At 37.1% G+C, this 22,314-nt stretch overlaps 1 protein-coding gene and 1 long non-coding RNA gene across 3 annotated transcripts; one reads left to right on the top strand and one right to left on the bottom strand.

The window, feature by feature from the left end:
* Positions 1 to 1,340: 1,340 nt before the first annotated feature.
* Positions 1,341 to 19,339, top strand: LOC107694614 (DENN domain-containing protein 1B-like). The gene is made up of 23 exons (XM_016494305.1): positions 1,341 to 1,495; positions 2,462 to 2,526; positions 2,886 to 2,929; positions 4,390 to 4,439; positions 4,531 to 4,650; positions 4,880 to 4,949; positions 5,028 to 5,108; positions 5,191 to 5,265; positions 5,555 to 5,608; positions 6,674 to 6,784; positions 7,469 to 7,569; positions 9,035 to 9,080; positions 9,179 to 9,280; positions 9,355 to 9,480; positions 9,553 to 9,654; positions 12,877 to 12,967; positions 13,052 to 13,092; positions 13,403 to 13,453; positions 14,136 to 14,183; positions 14,294 to 14,413; positions 15,109 to 15,203; positions 15,281 to 15,488; positions 17,395 to 19,339. Exons 1-23 carry the CDS (start codon positions 1,479 to 1,481, stop codon positions 18,133 to 18,135), a joined length of 2,559 nt encoding a protein of 852 aa, XP_016349791.1. The 5' UTR covers positions 1,341 to 1,478; the 3' UTR covers positions 18,136 to 19,339.
* Positions 19,340 to 19,474: 135 nt separating this feature from the next.
* On the bottom strand, positions 19,475 to 21,294 carry LOC107694615 (uncharacterized). 2 transcript variants are annotated; one of them, XR_001634900.1, is made up of 3 exons: positions 21,088 to 21,291; positions 19,710 to 19,767; positions 19,475 to 19,555 (listed from the first exon to the last, which is right to left on the bottom strand). It is a non-coding gene; the product is annotated as an uncharacterized LOC107694615 (long non-coding RNA). The 2 variants fall into 2 exon arrangements; XR_001634901.1 differs by having other exon boundaries at positions 19,545 to 19,625; positions 21,088 to 21,294.
* Positions 21,295 to 22,314: the final 1,020 nt, after the last annotated feature.

Below are 22,314 nucleotides of genomic sequence, written 5' to 3'. Positions count from 1 at the left end.
AAAAGTGACTTAAAAGTGAAATGTGTAAAAGTGAAAGCCATTGTTTGGCTTCAGGAGACTTGGAATACAGTGCACAAGTCACATGATCTACTTTTATGATATGTTTAGCATTTTTGGGGATTAACAGACATGGGCACAATGAAAAGATGTCACATCTGTTTTGGAAAACTGTTTTTAAGCAACAATGTGCTGACTACTTGATCATATTTTTTGATTGTGCACCTGATTTTTGTTATTTTTTTGGAGGTGCGAGCTTTATACACTACTCAAAAAATGAAGGGAACACTTAATCATCACAGTATATCGATCTGTCCAGTTAGGAAGCATAAGTGGTTGTGCATCAGGCAGGCATTTTGAATTGAAAAAGGCATGATTTGCGTAATGTAATAAGTACAAACAGGATCCGTTTTGGCAGGTTATTGTGAAAATAACAGTTTGAAATAAGAAGTAGAGTCACAATTATGACTGAGACACAATTGTAAGAAATTGTAGGATATAAAGTACCAAAGTCGCAATTATCTTAGTATTTTTTTACTGTGGGCTCGAAACGGGCTTCCACACAAAGTTGATACATTAAATTGAGAACGTTCTCGGATATCATCGAGGCCTAACCGTTAAATAGCACTGTACTCTCATTCAGAAAACCTTCTACAACTAAAACGCTGCTCCTCCAGTGAACACTAGAGGGAACCATTTCGCACAAAACAGTTGGTACCAAGAATTGGATGTGCATGCATTGCAATGACAATATTAGTCAAAGGAGCTGTCTGAACAGGGTGTGTTTGTGTGAAAGAGTGTGTCTGTGTAAATAAGACAAAGTTTGCTCAGCACATCCATGCTGATCACCCTTCAGTGTCAGACTCACGAGCGAGAGCAAACACATGAGCAATGATGATGAGAGCATAAAAACAGTGATGAGAAAGCAGGGAAACAATAGAGGAAGTCCATTCCAGTGTTTCCTCTGTGTTTATGTGTTTTCAACCATCACTAGGTAAAAGTGTGAGTTCAGCCTATACAGTATGAATGAACACACATTAGTGACAGGCCAGTTAAAAATAATATAAAAGTGTAAGAACTACATAGATTAAAACTATATAAAACAAAATAAAAGTGCATACAATGATACGTATAAAAATAAGTGAACAATTTGAAATACTACCCTTGAGTCTAATTAAAATGAATATGTTTTTGAAACGATTCAACCTAAAGATTAGACTTGATCTACCAAAGGGCAAACTATTGTAGTTCTTATTGAGAATATGGGATTAAAAAGTGAATATTGTCATGTAGGTCACACACACACAAAGATCAGGAAGTGCTGTCTTGAGTTGTGTGCTAGTCGGCGGAACTGGCTGTTTGATGTGAGGATGTGTGTGTGCAGAAGTGTGTGTGTTGATGCACGTTAATAAAGGATCTAATGACTTTGGTCTGCTGACGCCCTGAATACCCCCGAATGGGCCCCAACATTCAAGTGCATCATGGGCTCCAGGATAAAGTAAGAATGTCTCCGTTTGTCTGTCGATTTCTCTCTGTTTGCTCACTTTGTGGTCTGCTGCTTACTTCCTCTTCCTCACTCTGTCGTTCTCGGATGCGAGTCTTTCTATCATGTCACAATTCAATGAATAAACTCGCAAACAAAAACGGCAACATTTAGAAGTTCTGCAGGAGAACAGATGGACAGTTTGCACACTTTTCCACGCAGAAGCACCATCTCTCCCTGCTTCATTTCAGCTGGCTTGCGAAAATGCATAGCATCCTCAAAACTGCTTTAAGTCTGAATGTCACTGAAGTAGAAAAACATCAGATCAAGTACCTCAATGCACTTTTCTTCATCAGTTCTTAAGTCTCGATGCGTTCGGATCAGCTGCTGTTCTGGTGATTTTTAGTAGCTGTATGAAGTCAGTTCTCAAGTTCACACAGGTGTGGAGAATCACATTAACTATCAACATGTAACCATCTTCAACACTACATCTATTGGTTTCTCATCTCTTGGGAGTGAAAAATAAAGAATACGATCTCTTACAACTCAATTGCAAATGGAGTCCGATTTTTCTCCTGAGAAACAACAGATCTGCCAAAACCTGCGATTAAACATCTCAATTTGAACATTTCTCATCACATTCTTGATAGTTTGTCATTTAAAAATCTCCTTTGGTTGGTTTTAGCAGACAAACATGCTGTTAGGATCATTGCATTTGCATCATTCTATTTTAGACAGCCTGCCAAACTCATAACTGGAAATATTTTCTGTTGATGTGCTTCTTCTAATTTAGTAGTCAACCACATCCTGCTCCACCAATGAAGCGCCTTATTAAGATCTTGTAAGAAGAACAGCAGAAAATGATTGAGAGCCGATCGCATTCAGTCGCTGGTCATTCTTACAGTGTTAATGCTTCACACATCAGATGAGTGTAATGTTTTGTTATGATGACTGTTTTGCTCATGGTTTTGTTGTTCTCAGAGAAAACCCTGAAAAAACATTCTACTGGTTCTTTCAAGCCTCATGTCCAATCGCCAGAGATAAAGGTGGGTACCACACACACACACACACACACTGACTAACTGATGTAATAAACACACACTCACAAACTGTCTCTTCTGAGAATGGCTCTTCCTGTCACATGACTGAACTAGAAAAACCACACATCAGGGCAGATACACACTCGTCAGAATAAGAGAAGTCAGAGGAACTAGTTAGTATGCTGTGATCTGCTGACGGGTGAAAGGAAGCACACCTTCTGGGTTGGACCGGGTCTAGATGAGGTCTGGCTGAGCCGGACTGGTTACCCTGCGTGGCTAACTTTGACCTGACTTTAACCACATCCTCTACTTGAGAAATGAGCCGATGCGACTGACTTTCGAGTGTGTGTTTTCTATTTGAGTAGATCCTGATGTGCTGTTTCACTTCCCTGAAGACTTTAATGATGAGGTTAGTACTCGAGGATCACTGTGGCTCTTTCCTTCTGTTTTCATTTAATTTTCATTTGAAGAGTTAATTTGCAAAAACAGATTACTCAGCTTTTAACCATTTTCAAAAATCATGTTTTTTCATTGTGCTCTGAAATTAATCTCAATCAGACTGCAGTTGGGTTATTTTGATGAAGTAAAAATTAAAAAAAAAAACATGATTTTTGAAAATAAAAAACAGAGTTTTCTGTTTTTGCAAATAAACTTCATTTATTTTTATTAATTAATTTTATTTAAAAAAAATTTAAAAAAAAAAAACACTGCATAAATAAATAATTGCATGAGCAAATAAATGCACAAAGAAATAAGTCAAGCCTCTGCTTACCATGATGTACTAGCTAAGAATTAGGGAAAATTATAATAAATAAAAAACATTTCACAAATAAATGCATGAATAAAACAAATGCACAAATAAATAAATTAAATATCCTAAAATAAATAAATAAAATAAAATAAGTTAATAAGATAAATAGCCTCTGGTATTCATAGGCCCGGTATCACAGACAGGGCTTAGCCTAAGCCAGGATTAGGCCATAGTTCAATTAGGACATTTAAGTCATTTTTATAAACTTGCCTTAGAAAAAAGCATTACTGTGTGCATCTTGAGACAAAACAAAGGCACTGACATATTTCAAGATTAATCAGTGCAAGTTTATTTCAGTTGAAACAGCTCAGACTTACACTTTAGTCTAGAACTAGGCTTAAGCCTTGTCTGTGAACCCGGGGGATAATGTAATAGTTAAGTTTTAAGAATTAGGGAAAATTATAAATAATAAATGCATTTTATCTTTCATCAAAATATAACAACCATTTCCACTTCTGCAGCAACTTTGCTTTTCTGGCAATGGCACTGAGGGCACCTGGCATTAATGTCAATCAATTGTCAAATAATAGTATTACAGGGAACAGGCATTGTTTTAGCCTTTTTAAACTGCTTTCAACAGTGATAACAGTAATTTAACACATATTAACATAAATATAATAAAGTTTAGGACAATAAATAAGGACAGATTTGAAATAGAGAAACTCTGGAGGGTGTCCACAATCCAAATCTCCCATTCAGGTATCAAACACCCACTTTTCATCATCCAGTAAAGTCTTGATGGATTCTTTCCTTTTACTTCAGAAATATCTCACATTATGCAAGTAAATGGAACATTTGTGAAGGAATATTTGCACAGATAATGATTTTTAGGTGACTTATCAGCAGGTACACTCTTAAAAATCTTTAACATCCATGGAAACGTTCCATTCCACAAACGGTTCTTTATAGTGTTCTTTGCACTAAGAAAAAAACTGTTCCTTTAAGAACTGTTCACTGAAAGGTTCTTTGGGCAACCAAAAATTGTTCTTCAATGGTATCACTGTGAAAGCCTTGTTTTGGAACCTATATTTGATGGCGTTTCTTCTATTCTCACACAGGAGTCTCTGCAGTCCTTGCCTCGCTTCTGCTTCCCTTATGACATAGAGAGGTGAAAATCGTTCATTCGTTATTAAAGATGGATGCTCAAGCCTTTTTACCTTTCATAACTGATTAACTGAGGCTAGTCGGTTGGTTGGCAGGGTGAAGGACACTGTCACCGTGCAGCACTTCACATTCGTCCTGACCGATCTGGAAGGATGCCAGCGCTTCGGTTTCTGCAGACTCACGTCCAGCTCTCAGACCTGCTTGTGCATCCTCAGGTCTCAAAATACACCCAAAAAACAAATGAGTGATGATTTATGTAGCCCCTTTTATTCATTCACGATCTGCTTCTCATGGCCACAATCACTTTCAGTTTTCAGGTCTCATTATAAGGTGTATGTTACACTTATAACCTGGTTTTAAGTTGGAATAGTTAGCTGTAACTACACATAAAACTCTTTACCAGCTATTTGACGTGACTGAAGTGCAATTTCTCTCTCAACACAGTTATTTGCCCTGGTTTGAGGTCTTCTACAAACTTCTGAATAATCTAGCCGACTACTCAACGAAAGGACAGGTATGATTTTAACGGTCTCCTAATGATCTAAAAAGCCATTTATCTAACACCATTGCACTGATTCGAACGCCCTGCCAGACCAACGAGATGAAGGAGCTGCTCTCGGTCCTCTACAAGCACCCCATGCCTCCGGCCAATGGCTCCATCACGCTGCAGATGGTAAGTGCTCATTGGCTGGTGGAAGTTCCATTTATGACATCACGTGTGACATCACAATCAGGTTGGTGTGTTCTTCACTGAGGGAGGGAAGCTAATGATTGGAAGCCATATGCCTGGCATCTGTGGACACGCCCCTAAAGGGGAGGAGTCAGAGGGGGTGAGTCCCTGATCCGCATTAAAACCAGCAGACCGGACTAAACCGTCACTCCAGCATCTAATAAAATCTAATGCCATCCATAATGTGAAATCGAACTAATCCAGTGTCCAAAACTAACCCTGGATCTCTAACAACGCTTAACTAAAACACTAATGGGTCCTTTTGAAAATATGAATAACAAAGCATTCATCCTAAGAACCTTGAGATCAGACTAACTCGAAGGCTTTACTTTCACGGTTTCATGGTACTGACTGTTTAATTTTCTGGAATAATGTTTCCTCCCCATTAGATCCCGTACTTCATCGCGCCAGATCCCAAAGCCCTGCCCTCTATTCCAGAGAGTGTGAGTTTTTCTATAGTTTCCAATATAATTTTTTTTGATTTTGTGGGGTTTATTTGTTTGTTTTATTCATCCGTTCTTATACACTACTGGTCCAAAAACAAGAAAGAAAAAAAAAAGACTTTTAAATGTGCTGAATTTATTTGATCAGAAAATACTCGAACTAATCCAGTTTCCAAAACTAACCCTGGATCTCTAACAACGCTTAACTAAAACACTAATGGGTCCTTTTGAAAATATGAATAACAAAGCATTCATCCTAAGAACCTTGAGATCAGACTAACTCGAAGGCTTTACTTTCACGGTTTCATGGTACTGACTGTTTAATTTTCTGGAATAATGTTTCCTCCCCATTAGATCCCGTACTTCATCGCGCCAGATCCCAAAGCCCTGCCCTCTATTCCAGAGAGTGTGAGTTTTTCTATAGTTTCCAATATAATTTTTTTTTATTTTGTGGGGTTTATTTGTTTGTTTTATTCATCCGTTCTTATACACTACTGGTCCAAAAAAAAGAAAGGAAAAAAAAAGACTTTTAAATGTGCTGAATTTATTTGATCAGAAAATACAGTAAAATGGTAATATTGTGAAACATTATTACAATATAAAATAACTGTTTTATTGATCATTTATACCTGAATTTTCTGCATCTTTACTCCAGACTTTAGTGTCACATGATCCTTTAGAAATTAGTCTAATATCACGGTTTCCACAAAAATATTAAGCAGCACAACATTTTTTTTTTAACATTGATTATAATCAGAAATGTTTCTTGAGCAGCAAATCATCAAATTAGAATGATTTCTGAAGGATCATGTGACACTGAAGACTGGAGTAATGATGCTGAAAATTCAGCTTTGATCACAGAAATAAATTATATTTCACAACATATTACAACAGAAAACAGATATTTTAGGTTGCAATCATGTTTCACAATATTACTCTTTTTACTGTATTTTTTGATCAAATAAATGCAGCCATGGTGAGCAGAAGAGGCTTCTTTCAAAAACATGAAAAATCCTAATTTTTCCAAACGTTTGACCGGTATGTATGTCTGTGTGTGTGTATCAGAGGAACCTGACGGAGCTGGTGGTGGCGGTGGATGTGGGAAACCTGTTGCAGCTCTATGCCAGCATGCTGTTTGAGAGACGGATCCTCATTTACTGCAGCAAACTCAGCACTGTGAGTTCAGCGTGCCTTTGTGAATCAGAACTGATAACGCTTGGTTCACAAGGCGAAAACTTAAACTCGTGCATCAGTAGGGCATGGGTTTGATTCCCAAGGGAATGCATGCACTGAAATGCACAGCTTGAATATAGTGTAATTCACTTAATGTGATAAAAACACATCATTCCATTTAAAAACAACTATTTCAAGTGCTTTATTCCACAACAAGCACATTACACATCACTGCCTTGATGACCATTTGGAAACTGCATACGTACTGTACGCAAACGCACTGTGGTGTGGTTTTTCACACCAACCAAACAAACTGAAAAATGGTCAAATGGATTTGTTTCCTTGTCTCAAACCCTAGTGTGAAAACGCCTTAACACCTAACCAGGAGTGACATAATGAATCTATACGTGACAAATCACAGTTTTTGTCCCAACCAGCTGAACCACATTGTTTGGTTTCTATTCCAAAAATCAATGAAATGTCCTCTGATTGGCTGAGAATTTGTCATTTGATGTGGCATGCTCCTCTTTCACTGAGGGCAGATAAGTCACTTGACACTAAAAATGTCTTGTGTGGCATCTAGTCAGGAGGGCAGCTTCATTAAAAACATGCACCAAACGGCAAGTCATTGTTTTGTGTGTGTATGTGTGTGTGTGTGTGTGTGTGTGTGTGTGTGTGTGTGTTCAGCTGACGGCCTGCATACACGCGTGTAACGGGATGCTGTACCCCATGTACTGGCAGCACATCTTCATCCCAGTGCTGCCTCCTCATCTGCTGGACTACTGCTGGTGAGACATGATATTATTAATACATTAAAATAACCTAACTTAATAGAAGCGCTAGAAACACATAAAATCAAGAAGACAACTGTAATTATGTTTCTTTTTATTCTTTCTTTTTGTATTTTATTTATTCTTTTTTTAAACAAATTATTATTTATTGTGCTTAACAATGAGGGCCTTTGAATTCAAGGGGTTAAAAACCACCAAGGCTAGAACAATGTCTTCAATAAATAAGAAAAGCTTACAAAAATTACATTTTACTAACATAAATAAGAATAAAAACTATTAAAGAAAAGACAAGCAGCAGCTTGTGTGAACCAGTATTGATAACATTTAGTTTGGTTTGGCTACTAAAATTTGTTGGTTTAACAAAAAAAATTATAACTAAATATTTAATAATAATTCTTATAAAAAAATATATACATAAGAATAAAAACAATATTGAATGTTAAAAAAATAACCTGTTAATATATATATATATATATTAGTGCTGTCAAACGATTAATCGTGATTAATCGCATACAAAATAAAAGTTATTGTTTGCATAATATATGTGTGTGTTCTGTGTATATTTATTGTGTATATATAAATACACACACATACAGTATATATTTTGAAAATATTTACATGTATTTCCATGTCTATTTTTATATTCATATAATTTATATTATAATATAATAATATATTTAATATATAAACATAACATATTTTTCTGAAATATATACATGCATGTGTGTGTATTTATATATACATAATAAATATACACAGCACACACACATATATTATGTAAACAAAAACTTTTATTTTAGATGCGATTAATCGCGATTAATCGTTTGACAGCACTAATTAATATTAAAGAGTTCAAATAAAGAGAGCTAATATAAAGAGTTTAAGAACCCCTGAGTTACAACAGCATCTTCAATAAACAAGAACAAATTGACAAAATTTATTTTTGAATAACATATTGCAGGATGAATAAAAATAAAAACAATTAAAAGACTATTTACTATATTAAAAAAATATATTAATAAGAAAAAGCAGCCTCAACGAGTGTCAAAATCTATAAAATATAAAAAAAGGTCATTAGGTCAATGACTTAAGGCTGGGAAACACCAAGCCGACTTCAAATAACTAGCTGCGATGAAAGCCGACGGTGTTATCGCCTCGCGTCGGCAGCGTCTGGACCAAAAAGCTGCACTTGAACACACCGCTCAGACTACAGCCGTCTGCAAACTAACACGTGCGTTCTGCGCCTGCGTGAGAGGAATTAGCTCTCTAAATATTCGTCATTCAAAAGGAGAAACCAAAACAAAGATATACGAGATGTAAACAAAAGCAGTGCTTGCTTACCATTTTGAATATCAGTAACTATGATAACTTTCATCATTTTACGTGGCTCATGATAACAGTGCAGATACAACCTGTCCTGTGTGAACGCTGCCTAATTTCATCTCACATTTACCGTTTTTAGCGCACCGATGCCATACCTCATTGGAATTCACTCCAGCCTGGCAGAGGTACGACACTTCCCTCGTCCCATGGTTTTCTTTCACAGCGGCACTTAGTCACACAAACACTCACTCTGCGGCTCTCTCTGTGTGTTTGTGTGCGGCAGAGAGTGAGGAGTCGAGCTCTGGAGGACGTGGTCATACTGAACGTGGACACCAACACCCTGGAGTCGCCCTACGAGGACCTGAAAAAGATCCCGGCCGACGTGGTGAGACTCTTTGACTCCTGGCAGATCTCTGACTCACGAAGGATGAAGGTTTACGGTGAGCTCTGTTGCTGCAGGTGGCGGGACTGAAGGTCAGGCTGAAGAGACAGGCGGCGTCGGCCGGGTCAGGGGTCGCGCACGCTTTCCTCCGAGCACAGGCTCTGCTGTTCGGAGGATACAGGGATGCCTTACGGTCGTCTGATGTGAGTGACACACATTCACGTGAAAACATGACCTTGAGTTTTTATAAAAGCTTACTCTCTCGTATGTTGAAGGAAGGGCCGGTGGTCTTCTGCAATGAGCTGTTTCTCGGTCACAAGTCTCAAAGCATGCGGGAGTTTCTGGAGAGCGCGGTTCACCTGCAGTGCTTCAAAGAGGTAACTGCAAACACATAAACGCAACATCAGCAGTTATCATGAGGCAAGACACTAGATCAAAAGCTTTTTTATTTCATGCAATGTCAATTCTGAGGGCTGTTTTGCTTCTATGACAATATCTTCTTTCAGACAAGTGGGGGGATAAAATCCAAAATACACATTTACTTGTTCTATTTGTATACGCAGATTTAAAGTAAAGTACATATATTTAAAGGCTTTTTTCTCAAAATGAAACAGAGAAGAAACAGGGTTATTAGTAGTAACTAAAACTAAAACCATGAATAAAATGTCACCCTTTCTCATTTTAGTTTAACTTCATGTATGTATGTATATATATATATATATATATATATATATATATATATATATATGTGTGTATATGTATATATATATATGTACACACACCTTGCTACGTGTACTGCGTTAGGCTAACCGAGACTTGTCATTTGCACTTATATATTGTTGCTCTTTTGTTAGTTTTGACTGCTTTTATTGTCCTCATTTGTACGTCGCTTCGGATAAAAGCGTCTGCTAAATGACTACATAAATAAATAAAATAAAAAAGTACTAAAATAACTAAAACTGGAATAAAAATTCGTAGCGTTTTATTTTATGGTGTCCTTGTTACATATGTCACATGTACTTACTATAATGATAACAATAAATTATGAATAATTGCATGCAACTAACCCTAACCATATAGTAAGTACAAGTAGCTGATTAATATTAGTCGGTACTTAAATACATAATTGTATTGTAACAAGAACACTAAAATAATGTGTAAGCTGAAAATTTTAGAACTACATACATGTACACTGTAAAACAAAATCTGTAAAATTTACGGTAAAAAACCGACAGCTGTGGATGCCAGAATGTTTCTGTAAAAAATACGGTAGCAACATTTTAGGTTTTACGGTTTTAACTTAAATTTACAGTTAAATACCGTAATTTCATTAACTGATATAATGTTAATATACCAACATATTGAAGTGTTATTAATATACCAACCTATTGAAGTACTGAAATCTGTTTTGTACCTTTGTACTACACTGATAACCACCAAATGCAGGAGGTGATGAGAAAGTCACATTATGAACCAAAGTCCATCACAAGCAGCTTTTAAATAATAACATATATAGAAGGTGCACGGTGTCATTCACACAAACACTAAACACCATCACGGTAACACACGTGAAACTGAAATAATGCAATAAACATTAATTTAACAACATTAGATGTAACATACAACCCTAATGTACAAAACTGATAAGACAAAACTAAGAAGAAACATAGTTATTTCAACAACAAAAAACATCAAATTTGAAATGTAATGCAGGGAATTCTGGGAATGTCAATTTACGGTTATTCACTGTAAATTATACGTTTTAACATTTAACAGGTTTTTACTGTAGCATTTTTACAGTCTTTTACCGTTAAATTCATGGTCATTTATATGTATAAAGTAATAAAAATGACAGAAACACACAACAAAATTTCTAAAACTTTAACTGAAACATGAAAAATGTGAAAAAAAAAAAAAAACTAATAAATTATCAAATAAAACCTAGTTTAATCATTGCATTAAAAATGAATTCTGAATTAAAGGGGTCATATGATGTTGCTAAAAAGAATATTATTTTGTGTATTTGGTGTAATGAAATGTGTTTATGCGGATTAAGGTTAAAAAAACACATTATTTTCCACATACTGTACCTTATTGTTTCTCCTCTATGCCCCGCCTTTCTGAAACGTGTCGATTTTTACAAAGCTCATCGGTCTGAAAAGCGAGGTGTGCTCTGATTGGCCAGCTATCCAATGCGTTGTGATTGGCCGAATACCTCAAGTGTGTGACGGAAATGTCCTTACCATACTGTGATGCCCTTTCCAGCCGGAGCGACGAGACAAAAACATGAGTTGATGTATTTCCTCAGCGACCAGCACGGATCAGGCATGACGAAGCAGATATTCTCCTCTTTTGGAAGACCAAACAAAGTAGTTTCGCTTTCACAACGAAGCACACAGCGCCTTCACGACATGGCGGCGGCAGCAACAATACTACAGCGAGAATAAAAGTTACGCCTTCTTTCTTTGCGTGAACATTTGGGCGGCGTTATGCAACTCTTCCCACATAGTGACGTAGACATGTGGGGGCGTGTTAGAACGAGCTGTTTTAGGTAGGCGTGGCTGACTCTTAACTTTTATAAAGAATATCTCTTTGGATTTGAGACTTTAGTCTTTGCAACTTTAGAGATCTTCTTTATGCACCAAGAGCTTGTAACACTTCAAAGAGAAAGGGAAAATTTAAATCGCATCATATGACCCCTTTATGACTATAATTCATAAAAATAGTATTTCATAAGAATATTAAATTAAAAAAAAATAAATCTCCACTTGAGTAGCCTTTATACACAAACTGTCCAGTTGTATTCCTATCTATATTCTGAAGGTTTTTATAGAGGAATGTGTTTACATATCATTCACCTGATTTGTATAACTTTTTTTTGATAGTATTTAAAAAGTGATTAAAAAAGATATCGAAAATCCCCTTTTGTAAAATCCTTTAATATGTAAACTTAATGAAACAAGAATTTTGAGCCTGGATTTATTGGATGCTCATATTTCTGTTCTGGCAATGTATGCAAATTAGCAGACATTCAATTAGATAGTGCCTCATTTGCATATTTAAACATTTAAAAAATCTTGCAATACAAAACAATCGTCTTAATGTACTCAGATTAATTAACTGGAGAAGTATAGTGAAATATATTAGTTAATTCCACCTATGTTTTGGAACAGTACAACCAAAAATAATCTACTCACCCTAATATTGTTCCAAACCCATATGACTTACTATTTCCTGTGGAGGTTTTTTTTTCCATGGAGATGTTTTGAAGAATGTTCATGATGCTCTTTTTGCGCTGAATGAGGTCTGAGGATGTTAAGCTGCAAAAATAGCACCATAAAAGTTTTAAAACGTACCCAAATGTACTTCAAGTCATATGATCGCTTGTGTGAAGAAAGCATTGGCAACTTGAGCATGCACATATTCCTACTTCACGTGACTGATTATAAATATGCAGAGAACCAATGGCATTTAGTGCCTTCCCAATCTTAAATATGCAGAAAAACAAATGACATTTAAGTTTCACAATGGAGGATTATAAGAATAACCGTGGCACAGTTGTATTTTTTCCTCCCCTTATAATGTCATTTTGTTCTCAGTTTATTGATGGCCGGCTGACAATGCTGGACCAGGGCAAAGAGCCGGATGACGTGTTTGAGGAAGAGGTGCTTCAGTGTGGTGCTTCATCCGGTGCGTGTTTACGTTCGTCACAGAATCAGACTTGCTTGTTGGGTTGCTCATTTTAACACCCCTTCTGTTCGTAATTCCTCTCAGGTGGCTCTAAACTGCGACGGCAATGGGTGGGAAATTTAAAGGTACGTTTTACTCGTACAGGAACCATAAACATGACACAACTCTGGAAGACAACCATACTACTCTTATGATATCTGCAGTATGCATACAGCGCACACTATTTTCCGTATACACAGATTACATACAAGTTCTAGTACAGTAATGTTCAGTTTACAGCAGAGCATGCTTGACCCTCCATTTCAAGTCAGACAAATAAACTAGAATAGACATCAAACATGTTTTTTTTCTTTATAACTCATAATTAAATTAGACTTACAAAAGTTGTTTTCACACAAAATTGGATTTTAAAAAAGCTACTTTCTCTCCCCACAGAAAGGGGGTGGAGCTCTGATTGTGACATGGAAGACTACAGCGAACAAAGCAGTAAGTATTCATACAGTAAAGTTTGGGGTTGCTAAGATTTTTGAAATGCTTTTGAAAGAAGTTTCCTCTGTTCACCAAGGCTGCATTTACAGTATCTGATCAAAAATACAGTAACAAGAGTACTATTGTGAAATATAATTACAATTTCAAATACTGTATGTCGTTATATACAGTCAAATAATGTGAAATATTATTACAGTTTAAAATTGCTGTTTTCTATGTGAATATATGTTAAAATGTAATTTATTCCTGTGATCAAAGCTGAATTTTCAGCATCATTACTCCAGTCTTCAGTGTCACATGATTCTTCAGAAATCATTCTAATATGTTGATTTGCTGCTCAAGAAACATTTCTGATTATTATCAAATATAAACTCTTGTGCTGCCGAATATTTTTGTGGAAACCGTGATATATTATATATGTCAGGATTCTATGATGAATAGAATTTTCAAAAGAGCGACATTTATTTAAAATAGATATATTTTAAATGTCTTTACTGTCACTTTTCATTTAATTCTGTGGTGAATAAAAGCATTGATTTCTTTAAAAAAATTCTAACTTCTAACATAAATCGCATAATCGTATTAATTTGTAATGTGCCGTTGTGCATTATTAAATATTACATGAATACGGTTTCAATTTTGATTGTTCTTGCATGACATAATTCTCTTCATATCTCAGACCAAATATCACAGCAAATTTGGGCTGAAAAACCTCATGTCATCAAAGGTGAGTTTATGTTCCTTATATTGCACATGCTTCCTCTGTGTGTACTAAATATGTGATTTAATGCACATCTGTGTCTGTTTATGATTAATTGTTGGCATTTTCCCTTTCAGGACCAAAGTGAACCTCATATGCTACAGAGGGGTGGGTCTGTGTGTGGAACGCACACATATCGCCTCATCCAATCAGACTGCCTTCAGAATCGTCTACCAATCACACAGCACTTTGGCAGGGTGAGTGACACCTGAAGGCATCCAGACTAAACTGCACAAAAATTATGTCATAAAGCTAAACATACGGTCAGAAGTTTGGGGTCGATTTTGTTGTTTTTGAAAGAAGTATCATCTGCTCACCAAGGCTGCATTTATTTGGTTTTAAAAAATCCAGTAAAATCAGCAATATTGTGGAATATTATTACAATTTCAAAGAACTGTTTTCTGTGTGAATATATTGCAAAATGTAATTTATTGCTGTGATCAGAGCTGAATTTTCAGCATCATTACTCCAGTCTTCAGTGCCACATGACCCTTCAGAAATCACTCTAATATGCTGATTTACTAAAGACATTTCTGATTATTATCAGTGTTGAAAACAGTTGTGCTACTTCATATTTTTGTGGAAACCCTGATATATTTTATTTTTCAGGATTCTTTGATGAATAAACATTTTTCAAAAGAACAGCATTTATGTGAAATAGAAATATTTTATAACATTATAAATGTCTTCACTTTTGATCAATTTAATGCAACCTTGTTGAATAATTTATCTTTTTGAACTTACTGACTAATATATACTGTGTACTGGACTTGTGTATATAATTCATGCAGTTTGGCTCCACCTTGTGTTCAACCACAATACAACAGATTTACTTTACTTTGTAAATATGGTTAGTTTTTTTCTACACTTTCTATGCTGCTTTATTTCTCAGTCTCGACCACGCCGGCCGACACGTAAGCAGGGCACCAGCAGCCACCAGGGCAATGAACAACAGACAGAGGATGACAACACCACCTATGAGGACAGGTGAGATGAGAGGACACAGATGCATGCACACCTTGCCGTTTTATGTATTTTTTTTTACAATGCATGTCCCTTTCCAGTGTAACAGAAAGTCTCGAGCAGTGCTCTGGCACCAGCGACTTACAGGAAGATGATGAGCTCTCTCTCTTGGCCGACCCGGAGGAGATGGATCTGCTCAGTGAGATCTTCGACACGCTGAGCGCTCAGAGCTCCAGAGAGCCGGGTTTACTCTACGGCACACGCAGCCTCGACCTCTTCAGCTCCGACAGCAGTGAATTCATCTCACATGTAAGGCCTGGATCCTCTCACAAATTACATCTAAACGGTGCTGGACAGGGTGTCTGGCTTAACCTGCAACAAACAAGCTGCATTCAGCCTTAAGAGCACATTTCAAGTCTTTACAACACTGGCATCACAATCAGAAGATATTTAGCCCTGTATGGTATGCATTATAATGGTGGAATATTTTTCACACATGATTTTTGACGTAAATAGCAACATTCCTTCTAATAATTAGAAGAAATCGTACAGGAACTAGGGAATTGTTGCTAAATGGCATGTCTGTATTACAATGGAAAATGGGTCCTTTTTTAAATTATCCATTTCTGCTTGATTTAATATTAATAGTTTAATAATTTATGCATTTTTACACTTTGAAATCCTAATTGAGGAAACCATTACCATGTTAAACACTTTCAAACATAATTAAATCAGCTATCAGCTAAAGTTGCCAAAACAGGAAGTACTAAAAGCAAATTACAAATTAATTATATATATAATATATAAAATAATCTGTCATGACAACTCATGAGTGATTTGCATGGTAATGTACATGGCAATGTTAATGTGTTTGGTCTTCGCGGAAGAGATCTGCTACGCTGCTGCGGCAAAGCAAGTATACCGAGACTTGCAACATGCTGTTGTGAGCGTGTAAGAAATATTGCTGCTGCACATATAACATATATGGAATAACCTCAATAGCATATATTATCACCCCGTAGCAGATCTATACAGGTGGAGCTGGGGAAGGTGGAGGGTTTCTGAAGTGTGCTGCTACTGCTACAGCAAACTAGACCAATTATTTAAATGTTAAGCAGCGAGCTCATAGGCTACCTCTACAGGAGAGAACCAATCAGCTGTGTCATGTGATAATGATGTCATATGTCATATTGACTTTGATGGACTGCGCCATCTAGAGTTTCATGCCAGAACTGTGAATATATATTACAAAACAAAATTTCTTAATTCAAATAAATGGAAAATATAAATATTAAAATAAGACTGAATCAGTTAACACCATTTAATTATCTTACTGAAGATGCAGAAAAAGAAAAAGACACCTAAATGTATAATTATTAATTATTATTATTAATTATAGCATTTCATGGAGAACCTCTGTTAGGATCTTTTGGATAAAAAGTAATGTGGCTTTCAACAGCAACAGTCCAACTTTTTATTTCCAAAATGTTTTGTTTTGTTTTTTCTCTAAAAGGTGAAGTAGTAAAGGAAGCCATTACATTGTTATTCAGCTACAACATACCATAAGGGCTAAATACTTAGGGCCCTATTTTAACGATCTAAGTGCATGGTCTAAAGTGCACGACGCAGGTGCACTCAAGGCGTGTCCGAATCCACTTTTGCTAGTTTAATGACGGGAAAACGGTTGGCGCACCCGGGCGCATGGTCTAAAAGGGTTGTCCCTATTCTCTTAATGAGTAATGGGTGTGTTTTGGGCGTAACGTGCAATAAACCAATCAGAGTCTCATCTCCCATCCCCTTTAAAAGCCAGTTGTGCTCGCGCCATGGCGGGTTCGCTATTTACATGGCGGAATTTAATTTTTAAAAATGTTTGTATGCTGCTGCGCGCAAATGCATTTGCTATTTAAACAACGTGGCGCAGGACGGGAAAATGAGAACTGCGTCGGGCTGAAACTAGCAAAAAACACTATGATAATAGGGCCCTCTATGACTGAAATGCAAAGTAATCATTTCAAACATATTTAAGGTGAACTGAGAAAATAAAATGGCTTTGCTGCATGAAAACAACATGAACAAGAAAGGCTTCACTAATTAATTGAATTAGTGTTGTGTCAGTCTTACCTGACTTGTGTTTTTGAAAACTTGACAAATAGTCCAGCACCGGGAACCTATCTGTGGAAAAGGTCACTCTCTCACCATTTCATTTCTCTTTCAGAAGAGTCTGACCAACCCAAGTCAGGAGAGTCTAAGTCCCTCTTTTGGAAACAGCGGAAGTCTCATGAGCTGTGAGGAGGAGCTAGAGGAGGGGCCTGGTGGTGAGGGGGAGGAGCCTGATGTCCTGACTGACAGGCCAGAAAATGAGCTTAAACAATTAGAGAAGGACTTGACCGAGTTAGGGGAAAATCTGTGTTCAGATCTACAAATTCTAGAGGATGCTTCTCTGGATCCCGAAGTGGGTTCTCAGGAGCAACAAAAGGACAGCTGGTCGAAAAATGATGGACAAATGAACGGAACAATGGAGGAAAGCTTGGAAACCGAGACAGAAGTTACAGAGAGGACAGAGATGCAACCTGACAAAGAAGAACTTCAGAAAGAGCATAAGACGACAAATGACTTGGGCCCAAATGGACCAACAAATGAAGGAATTACCTCCGCTGTTTCTCACAATGTAAAGATAGATAAAAGAGAAGAGCTAGATAAGAAGAGCATTGAACCTCTATCACCAAACGTTTTGTCTACCGTTGCTCTGTTCCAGTCCTCGGCTGACTCTTCTGGTTCCCGAGGGTGGGATAAATCTCTAAAAACTCCCATCAGAACCCACAAAATCAATGTGGGACCAATGACGGGCCTGCAGACTGAAGAACAAAGTATGAAATCGCCTGTTTCATCAACACCAGAAGAACAAACCCAGGCTCCCATTAAGGTCTCAGAGCTGAAGAAGAGATTTGAACATTAGATCATCACAAATCAAGCATACTGAAGCGAAACTAAACTGAAGAACTAAAAATGACTTTTTTTTAGATTGTCAATTACAAGTCTACACGAAACAACACTTGCGCCCCATTTTGATTCTTGTGAGGCAACATTGCTGAGTCAAGTTCGATAAGCGTTCCATACTGAACTTTAAGATTGTGGAAGGTTATTTGTCTCATGCGCCTGTTGGTTAAAACTTAACGCTGACATCAGTCAATAAAGTCGAATCAAAGGCAATGCAAGTTACTCCAATTTGGTGAAGGATTGTTTTTCCCCTTGGAATAATGTACACTGAACGTGCATTAAAGTAAATCAGGTCGATTTTACCTTTCATTGTAGCTAAATGCAGAATGTTATCAAAATAAACTGATAAATGCACCAATTCTGACCAATAAAGAAAGTCCAACACTTTTTTATCCAAATATATTTAATCATTTATAAAAACCTAATGAGACTAGTTGCTAAGTCGGAGCAAATATTGACACAGCCAAAACCAAAAACTCTCGAATGCAACTAAGGACAAGGTTGTTTACTCACAGATGCATTTTAATTAATCATACACAGTCACTTCATTACGTTATGATCAACAAATATGGATGTGTTACAGACATTACAGAAACGCAAACCTAATACAAAACAACATTTGGCAAAGTGCAGTATATATTTTTCTCTCCACCTTTGAAAAAAAAAAAACTGCAACATAACATTCACTTTTGGTCATTTAAAGTATTCAGTATGACAATGGTAAACTATTTTGGAGGTAAAGCTGCCACGTGACTCCTTCATGAAGACTCTCAGGTGAGTAAACTTAAAGTACAGATGAAGTAAACAAAGTCAAACTGGTTTGGCTGTCCATGTAAACCATCTGGCTTTTTTTTACTTTTGATGAATGCACTTCCCAGTGTCTTCAGATACCCCAAGTGTGATAGCAAAACCTCTTCATGCATACTTGAATTGATTTGTCAGCATTAACAGTGCATTGCGATGTGAAAGCATTCTCACCTCTCTCTCAAAAATGCCAAATAAATACCCACCACCACTTCAAACGTTCTCCATCCATGACCCTCCACTTGTTTGTCAGGACTGCACACGTGTGTGGACTCCACATAAATATCAATATTAAGTTATAATGAAAGATCTGTTTAGGTCTACCTGATCAACCTAAACAGTGGTGTGGTTTGAGCATCGTTCAGATCAGTCTCTCCTCTTTGGGCAGTGGGAGAGCGAGCCCGGGTCTCTCGGCTCCGTGGTTCTTGGCTTGTTTGCGCTCTTCCGCGCTGGGCTGGTATGATCCCTCCATCTGCTGCCTCTTACGGAGGACGCACGAGAACAAAACCAAGGCCAGAGTCAGCAGGAACAACAGCGGCATGAACAGGCCCAACGTGCTCTCCGAACTCATGATGCTCCACACATGCACATGTGAAAACAAACACAGACTGAGAATATCTGCGTAACAGTGGTTCAAGGGTGTGTCTGTTCAAAAAGACACAAAATGTGAGTATCCGTGGGTGTGTGTGTGTGTGAGAGAGAGAGAGAGAGAGAGAGAGAGCAAAGTACCTGGTTAATTGTGACTACACAGTGGTCATCCTTTTACATTTTGGAAGGGAACTTTAACCTAGTGGAGGAGGAAGATAAAAGCAAGACATGAATTCCTACAGTTCACAAACACATTCACAGATGAGAAGATAATTTCAAAAGAGTCTACTGTTCGGCTGTGGACTGATGGGGTTAATTATTAGTCTGGGAGAACAGCACTAACCTAAAGCTACAAGGACATCCACAAAAACACTTCACGCAGCTGAACATGAACTGAACTCACCCTCAAGTCGTTTCCAAAGCTGTATGGCTTTCAGTAAATTGACTAAACTGGTGTCTTTTCCTTAATCTGAACTATTTTTGACTCTGAAAGACCTGGAAATACAGCACATGATGCAATTTAATAATGCTGTTTTTGTGTCCTTTTGAAGCATGAAACCTTCAGTTCCCATTCATTTTAACAAGTACAATTCTTCAAAATAAGTCACACAGACAGAATTTACATTTTTGGGTAAACACACTTAAAAAAAAAAAGAAAAAAAAAAAAAAAAGCAGCATAAAATGCATCATAAAACATTTTTGTCCCTACCGGGATGGTAATATTTATATATTTTTAATACATTATAGTCAAAGTGTAGGTGTTAAACTCTTGTTGACTTTGTTTTCACTCATAAAATGTGAAGGGAAAAAAAATAACAATATATAGCTTATAGTATGAAATAACAAGTATATAAAATATATAATGACCACAAGTGGTGTTTTGGTGCTTACACTCTAAAAAAAAAATGCTGGGTACAATACAACCCAGCGCTGGGTAAAATATGGATAAACCATTTAAACATTTATCCCAACTGTTGGTTGAAAGCAACCCAATCGCTGGTTTTGTACGTATTTAACCCAGCATTTTTTTTTAGAGTGTATCAACTCTCAAAGTGAATCCTGGCGAATTCATACACAAACTCGATTTAATCTACAAAACTAATTTCAAACATTTCAACTGGTATTTAAAATTAACTATTTAAAATCATGAGAAACAAAGGTTAAGTTTAGACATAGACGTAGGCCTACCTCACAGTCACATTACATCCCTCACGCACGTCAATACCATGGTATTCAATACACTGCCCTATATTAAAGTACCATACTGTCATCTGATTCCTGCTTTATATGGGACTTTCGTTACTGATGATCAATTCTTCACATATTATTTGACTTCCGAGTTTGGAGATAATGTATTAAGCAAGCAGCGGCGGTGTTGGAGTGAGGTGAGTTTTATCAGCTCAAGATGAGGCAGTCAGACAGTCAGTCGCGGAATCCGGTGGCGAAGCTGGTTTGACGAGCTGTTTTCAAAACACACTGAGACGAACAACCACCCGACTGAAAGAGAAACTGAGCTCACCTGAGAAACTGCTGTGATACCAGCGGAGGGTTATTTTAAATCCCAAAGGATCAAGACCTCAGCGTCCAAGCGAAGAGCGCGAGGCAGCCGCTTTTCTTTTTGATCCTCGCGTTCATGACGGCTACTCTCTCACCTGCGTCCGGAAGCGCGTCAACTCGCTGTACCTGTTCCTCTCACGAAACTCTAGTGAAACGCGCTCAAGAATCAACGCCCCTTTTTTGACATTCCTCGTTACACAGGCTGACTGTTGTGTAGTGCTATGAATGTACAAAAATGAAAGGGTTTGTTTAATTTTCATTGGAATAAAAAATAGATTAAAGGGGTCATATGATGTTTATTTTTTATTTTATTTTTTTTTTTATGCAGAAAAGTTAAAACAGAGGGGGAAAAAACCCTGAATCCAGAAGAATTAAAACGGAGAAAACTATTTATAAAAAATAAAACGGATTTCATAGGGCCCTGAATCTGAAGTATCTGAAGCTATATTTAATACTAAGCAACAATACGTATAAAGCTGAATCTGTGTCCAAAAGTGAAGTGCACGGACTCCGAAGGGTGCATTTGAAGTGCGATTGCGTCACAGCGGCGCAATGGTCACAGCGTCACGACGTAAACTGTCCCAATTCAGGATGCACCCTCCGAAGACCGCATTCCAAGGCTGATTGCATCACGAAGGCTGACGTATTTTAAAGCTACTTCAAATGCACCCTCCATTTCCCAGGAAAATGAAGTGTACATCTGATGGACACTTTGCACTCTACCATATCCCAGAATCACTTGCGCGCAGTTGACAATGGAATTTATATTCAAAGAACACAGCGGGTGAGAGTTCTGTGGGGGAATTCACATTGAAATGTAAGTATTGTGTTTTCATTTACTCAAATACCTAGCGAAACAAGTATTAAAAGCTTGGGTTTAAAAAACAAACAATAAGACAACCACTATATAAGGCAATAGTCTTTCTTTTTGTTGTGTTTTTGTAGTGCTGTCATGTCTACAAATGTTTTAACCAAACTTTAGCACTTCAGTACTTTGTATGCATGTCCTGCTGTGTCATATTTTCTAATGATTGCAAACCTGTCTTTATATTTTTCATAAGTGTATCCATTTTCTCTTGTTTTAGGACTATTCTGGAGAAAATGAGCCTGCTGGAGAAAGACTTAAAAAATACAAAGTAAGCAAGTTAATAGAGAGATTTTTGCTGAAATTCATTGTGCTGTTGTTGTT

The sequence above is a fragment of the Sinocyclocheilus anshuiensis genome, unplaced genomic scaffold (assembly GCF_001515605.1).
Source record: "Sinocyclocheilus anshuiensis isolate Anshui unplaced genomic scaffold, SAMN03320099.WGS_v1.1 scaffold3139, whole genome shotgun sequence".
NCBI lineage: Eukaryota > Metazoa > Chordata > Actinopteri > Cypriniformes > Cyprinidae > Sinocyclocheilus > Sinocyclocheilus anshuiensis.
Note: the sequence above shows the minus strand (reverse complement) of the source record. Positions and strands in the feature narration are given on the sequence as shown.